Source organism: Lissotriton vulgaris, chromosome 5, assembly GCF_964263255.1.
Source record: "Lissotriton vulgaris chromosome 5, aLisVul1.2, whole genome shotgun sequence".
In the NCBI taxonomy this organism is placed as follows: domain Eukaryota; kingdom Metazoa; phylum Chordata; class Amphibia; order Caudata; family Salamandridae; genus Lissotriton; species Lissotriton vulgaris.
The window spans coordinates 370,493,415-370,515,331 of NC_141693.1; the positions used below are offsets into that span (position 1 = coordinate 370,493,415).

Consider the following 21,917-nt stretch of genomic DNA (forward strand, 5'->3'; position numbering starts at 1 on the left):
CAGATGTATCGTTACCAAAGGTAAGTAACTTGTTCATCTGAAAGAAACACGTTAGTATGGTGAGTCTGTGAACCAAGATCACACTAGGAAGTCCTGGAGAACGGAACGGCCAAAAAAGCCATCTCTCCGGACTTGGCTGCCCAGGCAGTAGTGCTTAGCAAACGTGTGCAGCAAGGCCCACGTAGCTGCCTGGCAGATGTCCTGCAAGGGGACTCCCCGGCCCAGGGCAGTAGTAGCTGTAGGAGAGTAGGGTCTGCAATCCTATGATCACCCAGATTTTTTGCTTTTGTTTCACTGGTTTACGACTTTCTCTGGCTGTGGGCCTGCCAATCAGACCCACAGCCTGGCTGTTCTCTCTCTAAATTACCACATGTACCCTAGGTGCATTTACCAATTGGTACTGGGCCACCTTATCAGACCCTGTAACTCAGGGCATAGGTGTACCCAGGGGCTGAAGCATGTATTATGCCACCCCTGGCTGGCCTCCTAAATTTGACACAACTGGCTGCATGACAGCTGGGGCAAAGTCGTGTAATCACCCTTTGCTGTAGATATAGTATACCTATATCTAACCCTAAAATGGACACACAGATTCCTATCAGTCACTCCCATGGCAGGCCTTAACAATCCTGAAGGCAGAGTGCTTGGAATCGTGTGAGATGGTGCTCTGGCATGAGCTGAGCCTGTCTGCAGCTTGCGGAACCAAGTCCTAATAGCTGTTCCATGATATCGCATACCATATACTCTTAAGTGCATTATAATCCTCGCGGTTAAATGCTATCTTTGGTATTGCTTTATCAAAACAGGTCGAGTAAGGTGTCATACGAATTGGAATACTAACCCCTCGCCAATTCTGGCGACGGGGTTAGCATTCCACCCTTCTAGAGGGACACGACATGTATGTAACTGTGAACCCCGGTTAAAGTTAAGTAAAGCCTCAGCTCCACAAAATGGATGCTGCCACCACAGACACAAGTCTGACCCCCTGCAGCTGGGAGTCCTTCCAGCGAGGGGAGCCTGGACAAAGGGTTTCCTGTCAGGGGCGGTGCTAGCACCGTCCCAGACATGGTTTTGTGTATCCTGGGTAGGCAGGGCTTTACAGGAAGGTGACTGCTGAGTGGCACCCCGGTGCTCACTACGCATAGGCCAGTCTGAACCAGTTCCAGGGGCACACCAGCCCCTGGCCTGGGGAAAGTCCGGCATGGGAGAGGGGTGTAACCACCCCCCTCCTAGTCCCACCCATAGGCAGGACCTAGTCACCGGGTCAGCCCCTTTTTTTAGTATAAAGATAGGAGCGGCCCCCTGTTCAAATTAGATCATCTTTGGAATCAAGACACGACTTTCTGCGAAAGACATCAAGATTTCCTTCTTCAAGATTCTCCCTTGTGGCTAAGGAGTAGTCACCCTGCATCAAGCGGGCACCATCCTAAGAACACTGCGGTCTGCTGCAAGTCCTTCCTCAGGAATCCGACGACCCAGCTCGACGAGACCCGGCTTCCCTGGCACCTCTGACCTCTACTCACCTCTACAGCCAAGCTGAGAACCGTGAGTGCGACGAGACCTCGAGGGACTGACGATCGCCAAGACTGCACGACTTCTTTGCAACAAGCCCACCGTGTGCTCCACTGGTGAGTGCTTTGGGGTCCGAGAAGCCCCAACCCTGAGCAGCTCCAGCACCGAAGATCAGCCCTCCAGCATCTCCACGATCTGCGTGGGGCCCTTCTGCTTTTGCCTGCTCACCGCGCTGTGTGGCTACTAGCCGGCTGGCTTGTGGCCTTCTTCACGACGCCCGACGACAACACTGCTGCTGGTCTGGTTGCTCCAGACTGGCCCTTGCTTCCTTGCAACAGAGAAGCACCCCGGACCCTCCTGGTCCACTCCAGACGCCATTTTGAGTCCACCGCGTGGGCTTGAATTTGCCAAGGCTTTGTTGCCCAATCCTGGGTCCAGCGACGCCGACAGCTTCATCCATCGTGGGACAGCTCGCTCCTCCATCCTGGTCGCCGACAACGCCTCCTGGTCCGTGAGATCTGCAGAGCACAGCGTCACCCACTCACCTATTCGAGGTGACTACCATCCGGTGCCCTCCTGGTGCCACCTGACTACTGGCTAGTAGTCTCGAACTTGGTCCCCTCTGCTTTCAGGTGTCATCTTCCTTCGATCCAGGCTTGGATCCATCGAACTTTCTTCACTGGTCGCCTGCCAGCAACTTCTTTCTTCCAGGCTCCTGGTCCGTCTACGAGGATTCCCGACGTCTTTTGAGACCTATGCAGCTGCAGCCCCTGGGCTAGGTAACTTCGGCATTTCGGTGCCCCAGCATAGCCTCACTATCCAAGGGTCAGAATCCACTTTCGTTTTCCTCCTACCAGTTCGGGTTCGCCCGAGAACACTAACTTTGTCATTACTAGCTACCATAGACTTTGTCCCGCATCACGCGTGAGAGTGCACACTCTGCACACGAGTCCCCTGGGTCTCCTAGAAGTAATCTGAAGATTCTATAGTCAAGATCTAGCGATTCCAAAGCCTATTAGTACTATACTTACCTGCTAGTAATTTCGCATTCCACTTCCAGAGTATATGGTTTTCCGTGCCCCTCGGGAATTTGTGTATACTGTGCTAACTTAAGTATTTTCGTAAGAGTTTTGTGTTGTGCCAAGTACCCTGTCCTCATAAAGAGTACAGGGCTGTTGTGATTCTTAATAAATATCGTGTTTATTTTCATAACACTTGTGTGGTGTCCTTTCACTTGGTATTCAAGGGGTATATGTGTGGTATAACAGCTGGCTTAACACGCCCTCTCGAGTCTTTAGCCCTAGACTGCTCGTATCCACGCTACTAGGATAGCTGGTCTATAAGGTTGACTTACAACCAATCATCAATAAGGGTTGCTGGACTGATACATAGTGTTCACTAGAATAGTGAGCACTCCATATCAGGCCACCTTCTCACAGTAGCCGCCGTGGCCGAGTGGAATAGGCGTGCAGCCCCACAGGAGGCTCCTTCTTCGCCAAGCAATAACAGACATTGATGCACAAAATGACAAACGAGAGATGGTCCACTTGTGCACCGCCTGTCCTCTCTTAGCGCCCACGTAACCAACAAAGAGTTGGTCATCCACCCGGAACTGGTGTGTGCTAGATAAAAAGAGAGCGCATGTTTTGGGTCCAAACGGTAGAGCCTCTCTTTCAAGGGATGCGGAGGAGGAAAGAAGGTGGGCAAGGTGATGGACTGCCCCATGTGAAAGGCCGTAACCACCTTGGGCAGGAAAGAAGAACGAGTCCTCACAACAACTTTGTCCGGATGGACAGAGAGGAAAGGAGGCTAAGAGGAAAGAGCCTGGAGCTCACTCACTCTTCTGGCAGAGGTGATGGCAACAGGGAAAGCACTTTTAAGAGTCAGAAGACGAAGAGGACAATTATGAAGAGGCTCAAAGGGAGCGCATATCAGATAAGTAAGTACCAAGTTCACGTCCCACTGAGGCATCACGAGAGGAACAGGAGGGAACATGTGTGTGATGCCTTTCAAGAATCTATTTACAACAGGGGCCTTGAAAAGAGAAGGCTGATCAGGAAGCCTTAAGAATGCTGAAATGGCCGAGAGATGGCCTTTGATAGTGCCCAGAGCAGAGCTCTGCTGGGCAAGCAAAAGAAGAAAGAGGAGAACCTCTGAAAGAGGGGCAGAAAGTGGATCCTTTGCTGTGCACAATGCCACACATTTGTTCCACATGCAGGCGTATATCGTTTTAGTGGAGAGACGCTTGGCTGCCAGAATCACATCACAGACGTCAGGAGGCAAGTCAAATGGCCTCAACTGTCGCGGCTCAATCTCCACACATGTAGTTGGAGACTGGACAGGTTCGGGTGGAGGACCGTCCCCTGTTGCTGCGACAGAAGGTCCTCTTGAAGAGGCAGACGAATCGGGGGATCGACTGACATACTGAGTAGCTCAGGATACCAGTACCTTCGTGCCCAGTCCGGAGCCATAAGGATGACTTGGCCCGGTTGCGTCGTATCTTTTTCAGCACTCTGGGCTATAGTATTATAGGCGGAAAGGTGTACAACAGCCCGCAGCTCCACTCGCGACGAACAGCGTCGCCGATAGAGTGCAGTCTTGGAAATTCCAACGCGCAGAACTGATGAGATTGCGCGTTCTCTTCGGTGGCAAACAGATATAACCAAGGCTCTCCCCACTGCTGAAAGAGACCTTGCGCCACATCCAAGTTCAGACGCCATTTGTAATCCATCATGCACCGGTGGCTGAGTTCGTCCGCCCTGGCGTTCAGGGAACCTGCCAGGTGTTGAACCAATGGTGTGACACCCTGGTGTTTCAGCCATGTCCAGAGGCGCAGAGCCTCCTGAGAAAGGGTCCACGACCCCACCCCGCCCTGTTTGTTGCAGTACCACATGGCGTTGGTGTTGTCTGTGAATACCTGCACTACACTTCCCCGGACAGAGGGAAGGAATGCTTTCAGTGCAAGTCGGATCGCCCACAGCTCCAGAAGGCTGATATGGAGCCGGGACTCCGCCGTAGACGAGAGGTCTCTGATCTCCGCCTCGATCATGTGGCCCCCCCATCTCAGGAGGGATGCATCCGTCACCACTGTGTGCTCTGGTTGGGGAAGGGAGAATAATCTGCCACTGACCCAATCGCGGTCCGTGAGCCAGCACTGCAACTGTCTTGCAGTGCCCTCCGAGATCAGGACGTGGTCGGACAGGTTGCCCTGATGCTGTGCCCACTGGAACTTTAGGTCCCACCCCGCATCCGCCACCTGGCGTGATGAACCAGCAGGATGCAGGAGGCCATCAGCCCCAGGAGCCGCAGCGTCAGCCTGACCAAAATCGGGATAAAGGCCGAAAGATCGTAATCAGAGCGAGAATATACCAAACCAGCTGCTCTGGAGGATAAACCCGAAACTGTGCCGAGTCCAGAACCGATTTGATGAAGAGGAGCTTCTGAGAGGGGCACAGGTGTGACTTCGGCACGTTGGAGAACCCCGTGAGTGCAGGAGATCGGCTGAAGTCTGGAGGTGGAAGACGACTGAGGCGAGCCCGCCTTCAACAACCAGTTGTCGAGTTAGGGAAAGACCGGAATCCCTGATCTGCGCAGATGAGCTGCGACCACCGCCATCACTTTCGTGAACACCTGAAGGGCACTGGTGAGGCTGAAGGGGAGCACAGTAAACTGAAAGTGCTCGTGGCCTACCGTGAAGCGCAGGTAGCGCCGGTGGGCAGGCAGGACGGGGATGTGGAAATATGCGTCCTGCAAGTCCAACGCTACCATCCAGTCTCTAGGGTCAAGGGCAGCCAGGACCTGAGCTAAAGTCAGCATCTTGAACTTCTCCTTCCGGAGGAAGCCGTTGACGCTCCGGAGGTCCCAGATAGGGTGTAGGCCCTTCTTGGGTACCAGAAAGTAGTGGGAGTAGCAACCACGTCCTACTTCTGGCCCAGTAACGTGCTCGATGGCCCCCTTAGCCAAGAGAACCTTAACTTCCTCCTGCAGAAGTTGCAAGGGATCCCCCGACATGCGGTGGCACTGCGGTGGCATGGCTGGAGGGGTCGCCTCGAAGGGGAGGGAGTAGCACCTTCGGACGATTTGTAGCACCCACCTGTCCGAAGTGATGGTACGCCAGTGGAGAAGGTGATGGCGAACCCTGCCCCCCACTGGCGTCGAATGGGCCTGAAATCTCGGATTAGTTAGGCTTTGAGGCAGATGCTGCGGGAGTGGATGTGGACTGACCAGGCCTCTGTCCCCCTGCACCACTATGGCGGTTTAGACATCCGCGACCGTGTTGAGGTTGGTTCTGCGGCCTGTGGCTGGACAGACGTGCGGGGCGCCCCTTCCTTGGCCACGAAAGGGGCGAAAAGTAGAAGTCTGCTAGCGCTGGCCCGACAGTCCCAAGGTCTTGGCCGTAGCCCTTGAGTCCTTGAAACGCTCAAGCGCGCTGTCTGCTTTGTCACCAAAGAGGCGACGGCCATCGAAGGGCATGTCCATGAGCGTGTACTGGACATCCCCTGAAAAATTGGCGGACCTCTGCCCAGCGTGTTCGTAGCATGAAGTCCACACCTGATGGAATAACGTGCTGCATCCCGCCCCTCAGCAAGAGCTTGGGCGAGCTGTGCCTGGGCCTCCTCCGGAAACTGGGGCAGCACGTCTGCAACCTTATCCCACAGAGTGGGTGTAACGGCCCAAAAGACAAGCGGTATTGATAGACCGCAACCCCAGACTAAGTGAGGAGAACAGTTTCTTCCCAAACTGGTCAAACCTTTTGGATTCCCAATCTGGAGGGGCATTCGGGAATGCGGTCTGGGACGTAGAGGCCTGGAACACCAGGCTCTCGGGGGTGGGGTGCACGGACAGAAAGCAGGGGTCGCCCGGAGCCGGGCGGTGCCGTCGGGCCACGTTCCGATCCACAGGGGGCACTGTGGAGGGCTTGGACCAAGTGCCCATCAGAACGTTCGTGAGGGCCTCATTGAACGTCAGCAGAGGCTCTGAAGAGCTTACTGGCGGTTGAAGCACCTCAGTGAGAAGATTAGTCCTCACGGTCGCAGCAGGGAGCTCAAGAGCCAAGGACTTGGCTGCCCTGCGCAACACCACACCATAGGTAGCACCCTCCTCCGTAGCCACGGAGGGAGGAGTGATGAATCCAGTGTCAGGCGATGTGTCAAGACCACTGGCCTCCCCCAGCTCATCTGCCCAGTCCTGACTTAACTGGCACTGTTATGCCAGAGTGTCCTCAGACCCCTCCCAGTCCTCCCCTTCATCCGTGTCCTGATAAACAGGCAGGAATGATGGAGCTGGGTCATAGGTGAAGTGCTCACCCACAGATGCCAGAGACGGCGCCGAGCGGCGCTGCTCCGACGCCGGACCGGGCTGAATCCCAGGGACGGCATCGTCCGTGGACGGCTCCGGGAGTGACACCATCGGGGTTGGCGCCAGCAGGAGGAGTCGTTAGGCCAACTGGCGTCGACCGGGATCCAGGCCTGGATCCCCCGGGGCCCTGCGGCGTCGTGACGGAAGTAGACGACGGCACAGGGGCCGAAGCCGCCGGCTTGCTAGGGCCCCCAGTCGGGTCTGCGGGGCCCAAAGGCACGCCGGCAGGCCTCGACGGAGGGAAGTGAATCCTCATGGCCACGAGAATCACGCATTTCGCCCGGCGTCGCATGCAGTCCAGGGACCGGAGGGTATGCGGTCGGATGCGACGCCTGCGGCTCCGGCGGAGCCGCGCGGGCGCAGCCACCCGACCCCTCAGTCGAGTGACGCGACCGGCGAGTGGAGTCAGAAGAGCGGTGTCACTTCTACTTCTTTTTAGAGTGCCTCGACTTACCTGAATGCGAGGACTTGGAGCCCGACGAACGGTGCGGGCTCCGGTTCCGCGACCGGCCACTAGACTGCCTCCTCGACCGGGACCACAAGCGGCGCGGAGCCGACTGCCGGATCTTGAGTAGCTTGCAGGACTGCTCCCGCCTAGCCTTCGAAGTCAAGGCCCGGCAGTCGGGGTACGAGTTGTCATCGAGGTCGGCCCCTAGGCAGTAGAGACACCGGTGGTGGGGGTCGGTCACCGACATCAGGCATCCCTACCGCCACCAGGAGTCGAATCGACTCAAAAAAGATAGCCAAAATAGGCCAAAAAGGTAGTCAGAAAGTGACTAGGGTACTAGCACTTCCTGGATCTGCGCTTGCTGGCTCGGTAAAAAGAAGAAATTACGTCAGCGAACGATGGTGGCATCTAAGTACTCCGACTACGTCATCCCGGTGATCAAGACTACGACAGACGCAGAGCCGCAGACGACACCTACCGACGCGCAAGGGTACTGCTGACGAAAACTTTCCGGATCCAGTCGGACGCCTGGGGATATTCTACGGTAAGGTGTTTCTTTCAGCTACAGAACGCAGAGAGTTAAATCCAATCAAACTCTATTCAATTCCTGTCCCTGCACTCTGGGGGTGCCCCAAGGGTCCTCTCTCTCCCACACGATTTTCAACCTATACTTTGAACCGCTTACTGTAATCCTCAAAGCATCTAACATCCAATATCACATGTATGCGGATGACACTCAATTGCACATGAAAATCTCTTCCCCTGACGACAGCAAGATACTCAATGGACCCTGCACAAAATTCTAAATTGCCTAACCTCCAACCACCTGACACTACACGCCCTAAAAACGGAAATAAACCTTATCTCACCGACCAATCAAATCCCCAAAGTGGAGTAATATTTGAAAAACCTTTCTGCTCTTCACTGCACACCGCACATGATACACTCTACGAAATCCCTGGCAAATAAGCTCAAACTGTTGTGTGGCTCCCCTTCCTCAACGAGCTCCAGCACTTTGCTGCTCAAGCTGAAGAAATTTAGAAAATTGAAAACCTACAATTGTAAATTCTCAGGTATTGTCCCGAGAATCTGGAACTCGGAAACTAGATTGATTCCTTCAACACGTGCCTTAAAAATGGAAGTTAAAGCTTTAGGGATGATCACAGCGCTGAGCTAGAAGCTTTTGTCTGATATCTTGAACCACTGATTAATTTGCTACTTGGCAACTGTATGGCCACAATGCCTGCCTGTATTATGTAATTTTGTACTTGCTGTTATTTCTATAAATCATTGCTTTTCACCCTCAATTATCTACCTATGTGTTCCGCAGTTTGTATGTAAGGCGCTCTGATACCCACTAGGGTCATGTTCGCACGATATAAAACTATGTAAAACTTTTTAAATAAATATCGGAATACTCAGAAAGGGACTCCGCTCACTTGTAGTCTGTGATGGTGGACTTACAAACATTAAGGCACAGACTTGGAGCACAGATACTTACCAAAAAACAGGAATGAGCTTGGGCGGAAAGAAAACTTCTATTTGTAGCTACTTTCTCTCCAGAGGATTCATAAGATGAAGCCCGACGTGCACAAAACAGCACTTTAACTTTACCAACGAGAAAAATTAAGACTTGACGCATGCAACAATAACTACCTCTTTATGTCACGAGGAGAACAGGTCAGAGCAGCGCGTACTTCAGTGAAGTGCATAGTCTCAGAGAGGCGAGTGCTTCACATAGCATCTTGAGCCTTGGGTATGAAGAACTAGAGCGGTTCTTCTTACGCACGGAGGACACCATCTTGGAGTTCCTTTTACTCCATGTTTCTCTCCACAGATTTCCATTGTATCTTCTCTCTTGTTCTGGACTACCTCTAAGGCCTAATGAACATAGGCAACAATCATTGGTTTTGTGAGTCCTGACAGGGCAGACTGACATGGAAAAATGTAATAGACCAAGTTTTTTGTAACACCTTAGCATCTTCCTTCCGTGGAAAGGTATCTAGCATTTATGATACGTTTGCTCCTCGACATTCAAAGGACACTACCACACAGTCTATACAATCTAATAGAGAGAGAGAGAACAGAATCAAAATACTCCCAACATTCTCCAACTACTTTCATTAACAATAACCACATCCTGGACTCAACACAGTACGGCTTCCGAAGTGAACACAGTACAGAGCTTGCACTGATCACTGCGACAGAAGAAATTAGGCACTCAGATAATAGAAGCCTGGCTGCCCTGATTCTACTGGATCTTTCGGCGGCGTTGGGTACGTTAGATCACAGCCTCCTGATAAAGCGCCTTCAAGAAATAGGCATAGCCCTCTCATTCTTCACATCTTTTCGGACAGATCGCGAACAATTTGTGGAAGTGGACGGCTGCTGTAGGTCCCATGCTGAGTCCCACAGGGTTCGTCTTTGAGCCCAACACTTTTTAATGTGAACATTACCCCGCTAGCCAGATTGATTAAATCCTATAGTTTTGCAATGGTATCTTATGCGGACGATACTCAGATCATTGTCTCCATTTCAAACAATGTTCTGGACACAGCCCATAACTTTCAAGCCTGTATGCAACATGTGAGCAGATGGATGTCAGAGAACTGCTTTAAGTTAAACTCTAATAAGACTGAAGTCAGTCTTTGCATGTGTGCAATCATTTGCTGATTGAGTGGGTACAACAAATGCTTAACACTGTCCTCTTATACTATCTTACTGTTCGACCACACTACCACAAATAGAAAGTAAGGTTCTATCTAAACTTTACCTCGGCCTACCTTAGGGGTTCCACTGGACTCTGTGCACCACGCTATACCTCACTTTGGTATAGTATATACAGAGCCAGCTTCCTACAACTGGTACACCCCGTCCAGAAACCTTCGGTCCTCTTCACACAAGCTTGTTGAGGTGGTCAAACCCCAACACTCGAACTGGGGTGACAAAAGCTTTGTAAACATCACGACCAGACTGTGAAATCGTCTGCCTATTAAGCTTAAAAACTCACCAGACCGGCTTTCTTTTAGGAAAGGTCTAACGCCTGGTTATTTACCTTATAGTTTTTTATATTCAGAGCTCGAGACTCAACTAAATCTCAGCGATATCATGTTGTTGGATGTCAGGAGCCTAGACGCCTTAGGGTATTAGTTACGCGATACAAATAAATAAAGAAAAGAACTGATGTCAGTGCACTGGTGTGGCGCCTGTATAGGCTTTACGCACATCACTGCCAGTGCAGAAGACTACGACGTGCAGCCAAATGACCCACATACAGGAGTGAAAGGGTATTTCTCACAAAAAATTCCAGATCTAATCTGACTTCTAGGAATAATTTTAAAGAAAAGAATCTGGGACTAGAAGTCTTATCAGATAAAGGGGGGTTAAGTAATGCAGAACAAAGGGGTGGTAAATAACGCATCACATCCTTTAGCATTCGTATCTACTTATTTTTACACTGCAGCAATAATAGGGTGCGATTGCGGAAAAAAGCACGGGCGTTGAACAACTCTTGAAATTCAAAGTAGTAATATGACAGCAAAGAACCACCATTTTAATTACCAATGCCATTTCTGTCCTCCAAGATATAGACTCGGGGAAACATATGCAATGTTTCACCTAACATTAACCCCTTCAATGCTCATGACGGAACGGTTCCGTCATGTGCATCGGTCGAGCTGTGTTCATGACGGAACCGTTCCGTCATGACCACGCCCGTTTTCGTTAGGGCTCAGCACCGGCGGTAAATCTGCACCGCACCGATGTGGTTAAACAAGCCCATATGTACAGACTTCTTGTAATATTCAGTGAACAATGGGAGGTAGATGGGAAACACTACGGAAATAGATGCCAATGCACCCTTCAAAGCCAAACCACCCCACAACTCTGCAGAGACTCACCACCATTTCAAAGTCTCCGTGATCCACCTCATTGTGCTCTTGACTTTCTGTGCGCCCATGACCGCCATTTGAGATCCCAGAAGTTTGCACCTTGTCATCAGCATCCTCGTCGTCTTCATCGTCCTTGTCTCCTGGGTCAAAACACATCAGGTCACGCATATTGACAGTAATGAAAATAATAACAAATGTGGATCCTAACTTTTACCAGAATGGGGTTATATCCATTCAAAAAGTAGTTTAGAAGAAGGGAATCTTGGAGCTGGGCACCCAAACCTGTTATTTATGGACTCACCTTATGATAACCCTGTACTCAACTATGGCCCGAAGAGATTGTGTATAATAATTTCCCATGTCGCTTTCCCAGTATCACAATTGAGTATAGGAAAGTTGTATTGTCTGCATAAAACAAAACATTGTTTTTGACAATTTCAAATCAGGGTGGCACTCAAAGGAAAGCCCATATACAGGCAGGGCAAAAGTGGCTCAATTCATAAATGATTGTTGGATTCTTTTTAAAAAGCGCTACAGCCACAGCCAGTGGGGTTCGTTCCAACAAACTTCTTCAGGGCATACAGGTTTGTGTAGTACAAGTTAATTTGGCCTAACAGTGGGTCCAAAATTGTAAGAGCATGAACTCCCCAGACACCTTACAAGAATTATCATTTGATTTGATAAATGTTGGCCGTCAGACGGATGTGGACACCTTGAAGGCATCCAAATCAGTGTTTTTCTATATTGTGAATCACTGACCTCACTTCTCTCATTGTCCTCTATTTCTCTGTACTAATTCTCTTCCTGCTCTGTTCCTTATAATATTGTTGTTGAAGTTTCAAGAGGCGGCCCGTGTCAATATTACAAGGAACTCAGAAGTGGACTGGCATGGGGACATAGATGAAGATGAGTAAAGTGATGCGGTGGCACTAGAAACTTTTGATTTATTAAAAAAAAAAAAGATGAATTCTTGATTGCATGCTATATCTACGAACAGATATGCTTTTAATCATATTTTTTAATCATTTTTTCAGCCTACTGTAACCACAGAATATTATTTAATAACTAATTGTCATAATTATGAGAACACCACTATGGACTGACGCTATATAATACAGATCTATCCAGAAAACAAGAGTATGGAGTATTTTTTAGGTCGTTTTTTTTTTTTAACTGGTCATGAGGAATGCCACAGATTCTTCTGGACCACTAAAGACAAAAAACATATAAACCTATATGGAGTCTAGGGTCAATTATCTCCAGCAAGTCCGTATGTGTTTAAGCTTACAATAAATCTAGCAGCTAATTATTATCTTTTTCAATTCTTAATTGATTTAAAAAAAAAAAAGCAAAATAAGGCGACGGAAATGCACTGCTTGCAGACACAATTCCAGGGAGTCATCAGTCATGTTAATGCACAAAAAGATATAATCAAGATAACCAATGGCATCATAGATATAAATAGAGACAAGTGTGGAACACCCAGATCAGTGAGCAGAATTTGGAAACACAGAAGTATGAAAAACAAGGGAAGGGCAATGCTTCAAGGAGAGGCAATAGCAGGGCCTTGTGGTGGGGAGTCTGGATCTAAAGTGCGGAGCTAATCCTGCAGTGGCCCCGAGATATCTTGAGGACGGGTAGAGGGAGGTTGCAAGTCCGCGAGCCAGAGTGCCACCCCAATAGAGCGCTATCTCTCATTTAGCCAAGAGGAACCATACAGAAACAATATGGCGCAGGAAGCGTGGTATGTCTTTGTGTATCTTAAAATTGCAAGAAGAGGGTCCAGGGATAGCTCATTGTGAGCAATTACAGGGATGTGCAGAAAAACAGAAGTCCAGTATGTGTGCATCACAGGGCAGGTCCAAGCTAGTTGCGCAAAGTCACCACCGGGGACATGGCAGTTGACACATTTATTACATCTAGTAGGGTCAAATTTGGCAATATCCGAGGGCGTAAGATAAATGCTATAGATACATTTTAAATGCAATAATTTGTGCCTGTGATTGCACGAAATACTCATGATTTGTGAACAGCAATATGCCCATATTTAATCCATGAGAGGGATTCCCAGCTAAGCAAGCTCCATCCCCATTAGCTAGGGCAAGTGTCAAGGGGGGGAAATGTTTGAGAAGGTGGGGAGCAGAGAATGTAATGTATTACAGAGTCTCAAAATAATGAAACGGTCCAAGAAGGGTAAATCGTGTAGGGGAGGATCCACAGTTGGCTGTACAATTTGACAGCCCAGGAATAAATCCCCCAGGGTAAAGAGGTTATGATGGCAGAGCACTCGTACAAGCTTCTCTGGCCAGAAGGAGCAAGGGATTATCAGCAAGAGGGAGAGCAGGGCAATAGAAAGGGCCCCCACCTAGTAGTTGCCGCAATCTAGGCCATGCCCAACAAGTGGTGGACACGGGCTATCCGTGGCATCTAGTGAGATGCCCTTCGGCAGGATTAAGGTGTGCGGGAGATGGCCCAGCTGGGACCACACTGGTCTCAAGTAGGGTATGCAAACATCCGGATGATACCATTGATAGGAGTATTGGCATTAAGCGACTAGATAGTACAACTAGAGGTCAGAGACCCCGCGCCTTCCGCGCTCGTGAGGGAGAGTGAGAGTGCCCCAGAGGACGCTTGGGAGACCGCCAGCCAACATGAGGCAAAGGAGGAAACGATGCTGGGAGAGGAAAAAAGTCTGAAGTAGTGCAATAGGTATGTTAAAAAATAAATATAAAAAAGAGGGAGTATGACCATTTTTATGATGAATACACGACCAGCAATGGATAGAAGCAGCTTGATCCAGCGGTCACCGTGGGAACCAAGTATGGCCATTGCTGGTAAGTCTGTCAGCTAATAAATCAATCTCATCAAATGCGGGAAGAGCCCTCTCTGTCATGGATTCTGGATATGTGAAGAACACTTGGAGTTCGATAGTTTGATTGAAGTGGGAAGAAGAGACTAACTTGAGAGAGATTTGGGGTATGTCCATAGGACGAAGCCTATATGCATAAACCTGGAATATGGGTTCTTGAAGGGTTAGAGCCTGAAGTTCACTCATACGCCTGAGAGAGAAGAATGGCTTCTAGAAAGGGTGCCGTCCAGAAAAAGTATTGCAAAGGACAAGAGCAAAGTGGTTTGAAAAGAGGGCCTATAAGTCTGGTGAGAATCATGTTGAGATTTCACACAGGGGCAGGCGGCACCCTGGGTAGAATTACTCTTTTGAGTCCCTCCATGAAGGCCTTAATGTCTGGGACTCTGAAAGTGTGTTCCCTGTTCTGAACGTAGGTAGCAACGATGGGCAAGTGAAGTCTAATGGAACAATAAGCAAGGTCTGACTTTTGCTGGTGAAGCAGATAACAGGCAATATCTTTGACTGCTGCCTGGAAAAGGTTTGTGCCTGGGACTGCAGTAGTGCGCAAACTGTTTCGATTTAGCTGCAAAGCAGGCTCTTGATGTAGACCTGTGTGTTTCCTTGAAGATGATCATACACTTAAAGGGTAAATTGAGGCAGACAAATTATAAGTCTGCAGGATCCAAATCGCAAGAATTAGCTGCTAAGGATTTGAGTTTTGGAGCGTGCCCTGGCTCTGCATGAGAAGATCTGGAAGGTTGGGCAGTTTCTTGCGAGACACTAGGGAACGGTTGAGGAGAGCTGTAAACCAGGTGTCAGGCCCAGCTGCATGCATGCCACTAGGAGGAGAGTGAGGGATATTAGCCAAAGCTTACAATCCATGAACAGAAGAAATGGAAGAGGCGGAAAAGTGTAGGCAAAGATCCCTGACCAAGTAATGCATTGTCTATGTTGATTTTAAAGGACAGGTCAGATAACAGGTTGATGGCAAATTGGATGTGGGCCAGACACTGCTATTGGGTTGCGCTCTTGATCAGCTAGTCATCCAAGTATGAGTAGCAGAGGATGCCATTTCTCCGGAGGTGAGTGGTGACCAAAGCAAGACACTTTGTGAACACCCTGGGGTTGGTTGCTACCCCGAATGGTAGACCTTTGAACTGGTAATGCTGACCTTTCAGCACAAAGCAAAGGAACCAGCGATGTGCCAGGTGGGTCAGGATGTGGAAGTAGGCATCCTTCAGGCCGAGGGTGGATATGAATTCGCCTAGCTGCAGTAGAGGGGTGACATCTTGGAATTTAACCATGTGGAAGTGCTCTGGTTGGATGTATTCGTTGAGGGTTCTGAGGTCCAGTATGGGTCCGAGGGACACATACTTTTTCAGTATGAGAAAGTACAAGGAGTACAGTCAGTTCCCACGGTGGTGAAGTGGAACTGGTTCTAAGGCCCCTTTGAGAAGGAGTGCCTCTATTTCCTTCGTTGGTGTCCCTGGGAGAGGGTTGTGCCCGGGAGAGGGATGTCTGGTGGAGTTGAGGAGCATTCTAAGGGGCATCACTGCTTGATGATGGAAAGAACCCACTTGTATGAGGTGATCCCCAGCCATCGGGCGAGAAACCCCTGCAGTCTTCCCCCGACAAGTGTAGTGTGATCGGAGTTGAGGGAGTCACTGCTTAGTGGTGGAAGCGGACTTAGTGGTGGAAGCTGACTTAGCTGTGACACCTCAACCTTTGCCTCTAGAGTTACTGTCCTTGTAACTTCACATGCAGGAGTTTGCAATTCTCCATTGGTTTGCAGATTGAGCAGCAACACATTTGTGAGCCGCATCAATCTTTCTACTTTATGTGGTGCAGGTGCATCACCAGTACCCTGTGCATTAGGGCGCTTTTATGCTGTGATTACCACCAGGGAATCCAGTGTAAGTTGGCCCCTAACCGAAAGTGGGTTGGAGGGTGATGCCTTGTTTTTTTTATTGACCCTTGGGGTTACTATCCTATTTAATTTATTTATTTGAAAAGTTTTATAAAGCGCTGGCTAGACCCAGAGGTATCAGAGTGCTTTATATCGTAACAGGGGCATTAGTCCAGTGCCACCTTGGCATCCTACGTCACATACTCCTCCTCCTTTCGATGCTCCACCACTCCTTCCTCAAAATTCACTCACCAAAGGATCCCTGCACTTCTCTTGGGGGAGCTGGGAGGGAGCTTATCGTACCCAGTTGATCCATATGAGAAATGTTTGACCAGAGGAGGACAGGAGATGACCAATGGAATGTTTAAACCATTGACCCACCTGTAGACAAGGACCCACAGCTCTATCCCGCAAAGCCATCTCCTCCTAATACCAACTCATCACAAGATCATAAGTAGGAATGCAACCTTTTACAAGATAAAGTTCATAAGGATCAGGAGGACTTCCTTGTTGAGGTACTGTCCTCTACTCACAGGTCAATCAAGTATCTTCCAATGCTTAAAGGCATGCTAAGAACTGCTCCTGAAAACTTTAAGGAACCTGTAAAGCTATGTACATTTGCTACCTACCTGTAACTTGCTGATCCTCATGTAAAGCGCTTTGATACCTCTGGGTCTAGCCAGTGCTACATAAAACTTTTCAAATAAAAATAAATAAATAAAATAAAACATGAGGATCAATGTCAACCAAGAGCTCACAGGATGCACTACAAAACCAGACTGCGGAAAGAAACAATCTTACAATGGAGCTGATGTCCATGAGCATTACCAGTAATAGGTGTCATCATACTGCGTGACTCAAAAAAGACTTTGCTGAAGAAAAATGAATATGCTACTTACGAGTATGCATCTGTTCTTGGCATGTAGGGCTGCTGACATTCATATCTGTGCATAGATCGCCGCCTAGTGTTGGGTCCGGATGATCGCACATTGTTGTCCTGGAAGAGTCTTCGAAGTATCACAAGATAGGTGGCTCCTCCCCTGGACTACAGTGCGCATGGGCATCGACTCCATCCTCAGATTGTTTTTAGCCATTGTGGCAAAGATGGAGTGAAACTCTGTGAATGATGACCATGCTAGGAGTATTTGTGAGTGCTGCAGCCGCTACAGGCGCCGGGGAGGAGGGCTGGCGATATGTCAGCAGCCCTACATGCCAAGAACAGATGCATACTGGTAAGTAGCATATTCGGTTCGAGGCATGTGGGCTGCTGAATTCATATCTGTGCATAGAATACATAGCAGTCCCTCCATTAGCGGCGGCCGCCTGTGCCAGCTGCAGCAGTTTGGAAAAGTGTTTTTAGAACAGACTGCCCTACAGCTGCCTGCTGTTTGGAGTGCACATCCACAAAGTAGTGTTTTGTAAATGTGTGTGTGGTAGACCATGTGGCTGCTGTACATATGTCTTCTAAAGGAATATTTCCAAGGAAAGCCATGGAGGCCCCCAACTTCCGGGTGGAGTGGGCCCGCGGCGGAATAGTTAGAGTGCGCTTGGCTTTCTGATAGCAGATCTGAATACACTTAACGATCCACCTGGCTATACCAGCCTTGAAAATGGGGTTGCCTTTGTGTTGTGGTGAAAAGGCAACAAATAGTTGTTTCGTCTTCCGAAAATCTTTGGTCCTATCAATGTAGTACATCAAGGCTCTTTTGACGTCAAGCGTGTGGAGCATTCTCTCCGCAACTGACTCAGGATTTTGGAAGAACACAGGTAGTTCTTTAGTCTGGTTGATATGGAACTGAGAAACCACCTTAGGAAGGAACTTAGGGTTAGTGCGAAGCACCACCCTGTTGGAATGAATCTGTATAAATGGCTCTTGGATAGTTAGTGCCTGGAGTTCACTAACTCGTCGTAGCGACGTAATCGCAATCAGGAAAGCCACTTTCCATGTTAAGAACTGAATCTCGCATGAATGCAGTGGCTCGAAAGGGGGACCCATTAGTCTCGTGAGGACCACAGTTAGGTTCCATTCGGGAGCTGGTGGGGTCCGTGGAGGGATGACTCGTTTGTGTCTTTCCAGAATGTGTTTGATGGCAGGCACTCTGAAAAGGGAGAGGTGCTGTTTTGGAGATAAGCCGCCATTGCGGATAAATGTATTCGAATGGAAGCATAGGTCAGATTATATTTGTATAGATGTAAGAGATAACAAATGATGTTTTGAATAGAGGCGTGTAACGGGTTGATGTTGTGGTCTGCACAATAAATGACAAACCGCTTCCATTTCGCCGCATAGCATGCTCTGGTGGTGGGCTTCCTTGCCTCCCTGATTATGTCCATACAGTCAGGAGGTAAGTTGAGGAAGCCAAACTCTAAGACCTCAGGAGTCAGATCGCCAGGTTGAGCTGTTGCGGATCTGGATGCTGAATGTCGCCATGGCTCTGCGTCAAAAGCTTGGGTGTGAGGCGCAGCCTTTGATGCGGTACCACAGATAGTTCCAGAAACGTGGTGTACCATGGTTGGCGTGCCCACGTCGGAGCAACCAGGATTAGAGTCATCGAGTGTTGCTTCACCTTGCGTGCCACCAGCGGCATTAGAGGTGCTGGGGGAAAAGCGTACGCAAATTTGCCTAACCAGTTCATCCATATCGCATTGCCCTGCGACTGTGGGTGTGGAAACCTGGCGGCAAAGCTTCGGCATTTGGCGTTTTCCTTTGTGGCAAACAGGTCTATCGCTGGATGACCCCACTTTTGGAAGTACGGGTGGAGTACTGATGGATATATCTCCCACTCGTGCATTTGGTGGCTGTACCTGCTGAGCAGGTCCGCCATCTGATTGTCCTTGCCCGGGAGGTGTTCTGCCATGAGGAAGATATTCCTTTGAATGGCCCACTTCCACATGCTTTGAGCCAGATGAGACAACTGTGGAGAGTGTGTACCTCCCTGCTTCTGAATGTAGTACATGGCCGTCATGTTGTCCGTCCGGATCAACACGACATTGTTGCACAGATGTACTTTGAATGCTTTCATTGCCATGAAGATAGCCATCAGTTCTAGAACATTGATGTGCATCTTCCTCTGCTGTGTTGTCCATAGTCCCTGCACAGTGTAGTGGAGTACATGAGCTCCCCAACCCTGGAGAGTTGAGTCCGTCGTCAGAATGATCTGTGGCACAAGCTCCTGGAACGGTCGTCCCTTGCAAAGGTTTTGTGGATTCCACCAATGCAGAGAGCTGTATGCACGACCGGTTACCAACACTAGGTCTTTCAACTGTCCGTGAGCCTGATTCCACTGACGTGCTAAGCACTCCTGAAGCGGACGCATATGTAGTCTTGCGTGCGGGACTATGGAGATGCAGGAGGCCATCATGCCTATCAACTGCATGAACACTCGTGCTGGAAGCAAGTGTTGAGGTCTGAATTTCTGTATCAGCGATTGAATGCTGCTGACCCTCACTGAATTTGGCTGTGCTTTGGCTGCCAGAGTGTTTATCGTCGCACCTGCCGTATGTGGGCGGGTTGCAGGTGGGACTTTGGGTAATTCAATGAGAATCCCAGATCGTGAAGAAGGTGAATGGTGTGGGACATGTGGGTGGCACACTGCTGGGCCGACTTTGCCTGGATTAGCCAGTCGTCCAGATAAGGGTAGACGTGAATGTTCTGTCTCCTTAGGTGTGCCGCCACTGTTGCCAGGCACTTTGTAAACACCCTGGGTGCCGTGGTGACTCCGAAAGGTAGAACCTTGAACTGGTAATGTTGATTTTGGATGGTGTACCCGAGGTATTTTCTGTGTGACGGGTGCAGAGGAATATGAAAATACGCATCCTTCAGATCTAATGTTGCGAGAAAATCTCCCTGACTGAGCAACGGCAGGACTTGCTGCAGTGTTAGCATGTGAAAGTGCTCCGACAGAATGTACTGATTGAGGGGTCTGAGGTCCAGTATGGGTCTGAGGGACCCGTCCTTTTTTGGTATCAAGAAGTACAGTGAGTAAACTCCTGTGCCTCTTTCTTCCACCAGCACGAGCTCCATTGCCCCTTTTTGCAGCATGACGAGTACCTCCTGCTGCAATGAGTGCAAATGCTTGGCGGACATAGGATGGTGTCTTGGGGGGATGTTGGGTGGAGTGGATGTTAACTCCAGACAATAACCGTTCTGGATAAGCTTCCAGACCCACCTGTCTGTGGTGATGGACTTCCAGACTGGCAGGAACTGTTGAAGTCTCCCCCCCGACGGGTGTTGCGTGGTCGGGGGGAAGTGACAAGGCGTCACTGTTTGTTAGTGGCGGAGGATCTGGAGTTGTTGTTTCCACAACCTCTGCCCTTGGCGCTGTTTCCACGATATCCACCTCTACTTTGTTTGGTGTATGTGGTTTGCGCGCCACCTTTATAGTACTGTGTGTTCTGGGACAGCTGGCCCCTGGAAACACCTCTATTGCTTGAGCGACGAAAAGAACCACCCCTGAACTGCTGCGACTGTAGAGCCCCCATAGACTTTGCAGTCTCAGTGTCTTTCTTGATTTTCTCCAAGGTGGTGTCCACCTCTGGGCCAAATAGATGATAAGGGTTTACGGTCTCATTTAGAATGGTGGTCTGTATCTCTGGTTTGAACCTGGAGATTCTGAGCAAGGCATGTCGCCTCAACATGACACTAGTGTTAACAGCTCTGGACGCGGTGTCTGCTGCGTCCAGTGCACATTTGATATGAGCTTCCCTTCCTGGATGAGCATCTCAGCTGCCTCTTTATATTCATCTGGTAGGTGCTGTAACAGGGTCTCAAGTGTGTCGTAATGGCCCCTGTCATACCTGGCTAAGAGTGCCTGAGTGTTTGAAATGCGCAAGATATTGGCCGCTTGAGCTGGTACCCTTTTCCCTGATGCCTCGAACACCTTAGATTCCTTATCTGGGGGACGAGCATCACCCGTTGTTTGTGAATTAGCCCTCTTCTGGGCATTAGAAACAACAAGAGAGTCCAACGGCAACTGTCCCTTAATGTAAGTAGGGTCTCCAGGCGCCAGTTTGTACTTTTTTTCAATCCTGGGGTTTATCACCCTGGCTCTTGTAGGCTCCTTAAAGATTTCCCCAGCATGCTTCAAGACACCCTTCAACATAGGCAGAGTCTTGACAGTCCTCTCTGAGGTGGAAAAGGTATCGAAAAGAAAGTCTACTTCAATGGGGTCAGCATGGAGCTGGACGTCATGATTCTTAGCTGCCCTTTCAATGAGGGCATTAAACGCTGCCGAATCCTCAGTAGGCGACGTTTTTACAGCATACACTTGAGTGTCTGGGGCAGTGTGTGGACCACCTGGGTCAGCAGCATCTGCCCAGGGTTCATTTGTATCATCTGGATCAGTGTCCACAGGATAGCTGTATTCGTCATTATCACCTTCCCCAGTGTCCACATCTGAATAAGTGGGTGAGACATGACCACGTGGAGATACAGGTTCTACAAGAACAGGTGTTGAAGTAGAATCCTTTTTTAATGGAATTTTATAGGACTCCATTGGCTGTTCCGGGGCGATTTTTCTCTTATAAAGAGAAAGTCTGCCTGTTTCGGCATCGATAAACTGTTCCTGTTGCTCTTCCAACTAGGATTGTCGATGCTTTGCGGCCGGGACCACAGTTGTTGGCTTCGGCATCGTGGACACCTTCCTGGGCACGTCGACGGCCATTTTAGGGACGAAAGACTTCGGCACCACTTTCGGTGGCAGCGTGAAGTGGATGGGCGCCGACATCTTCTGAGGTTTATCGGCAGGCTTCGAAGGTGGAGGATCATTAGTCCCGACCCCTGAGGCCTTGTCCTTGATGCGCTTCAGGGAGTCTGCCACCTGCTTCGAGAAGGAGGCGGACGGCTGCGTCGACTCGACGGAATCCTTCGAGGCACCACCAGGCGTGGACTCGGGGGTTGTTCCGCTCTTGGCCTTGTCCGGCCGACGCGGAGGCTCGAGAACCTTCGGATCACGA

General features: G+C 49.6%; 1 protein-coding gene across 14 annotated transcripts in view; it reads right to left on the bottom strand.

Annotated features, from left to right (window-relative positions):
• The window catches only part of UBR4 (ubiquitin protein ligase E3 component n-recognin 4), a 1,723,360-nt gene that overhangs the window by 728,459 nt on the left and 972,984 nt on the right, over positions 1-21,917 (bottom strand). For 9 of the 14 annotated variants that reach the window (XM_086921718.1, XM_086921717.1, XM_086921715.1 and 6 more), the window contains one exon: positions 11,218-11,348. In XM_086921718.1, coding sequence (XP_086777844.1) covers positions 11,218-11,348 — 131 coding nt within the window. The remainder of the gene's footprint in view (positions 1-11,217; positions 11,349-21,917) is intronic. The other 5 variants (XM_086921716.1, XM_086921714.1, XM_086921711.1 and 2 more) reach the window with 1 other exon arrangement.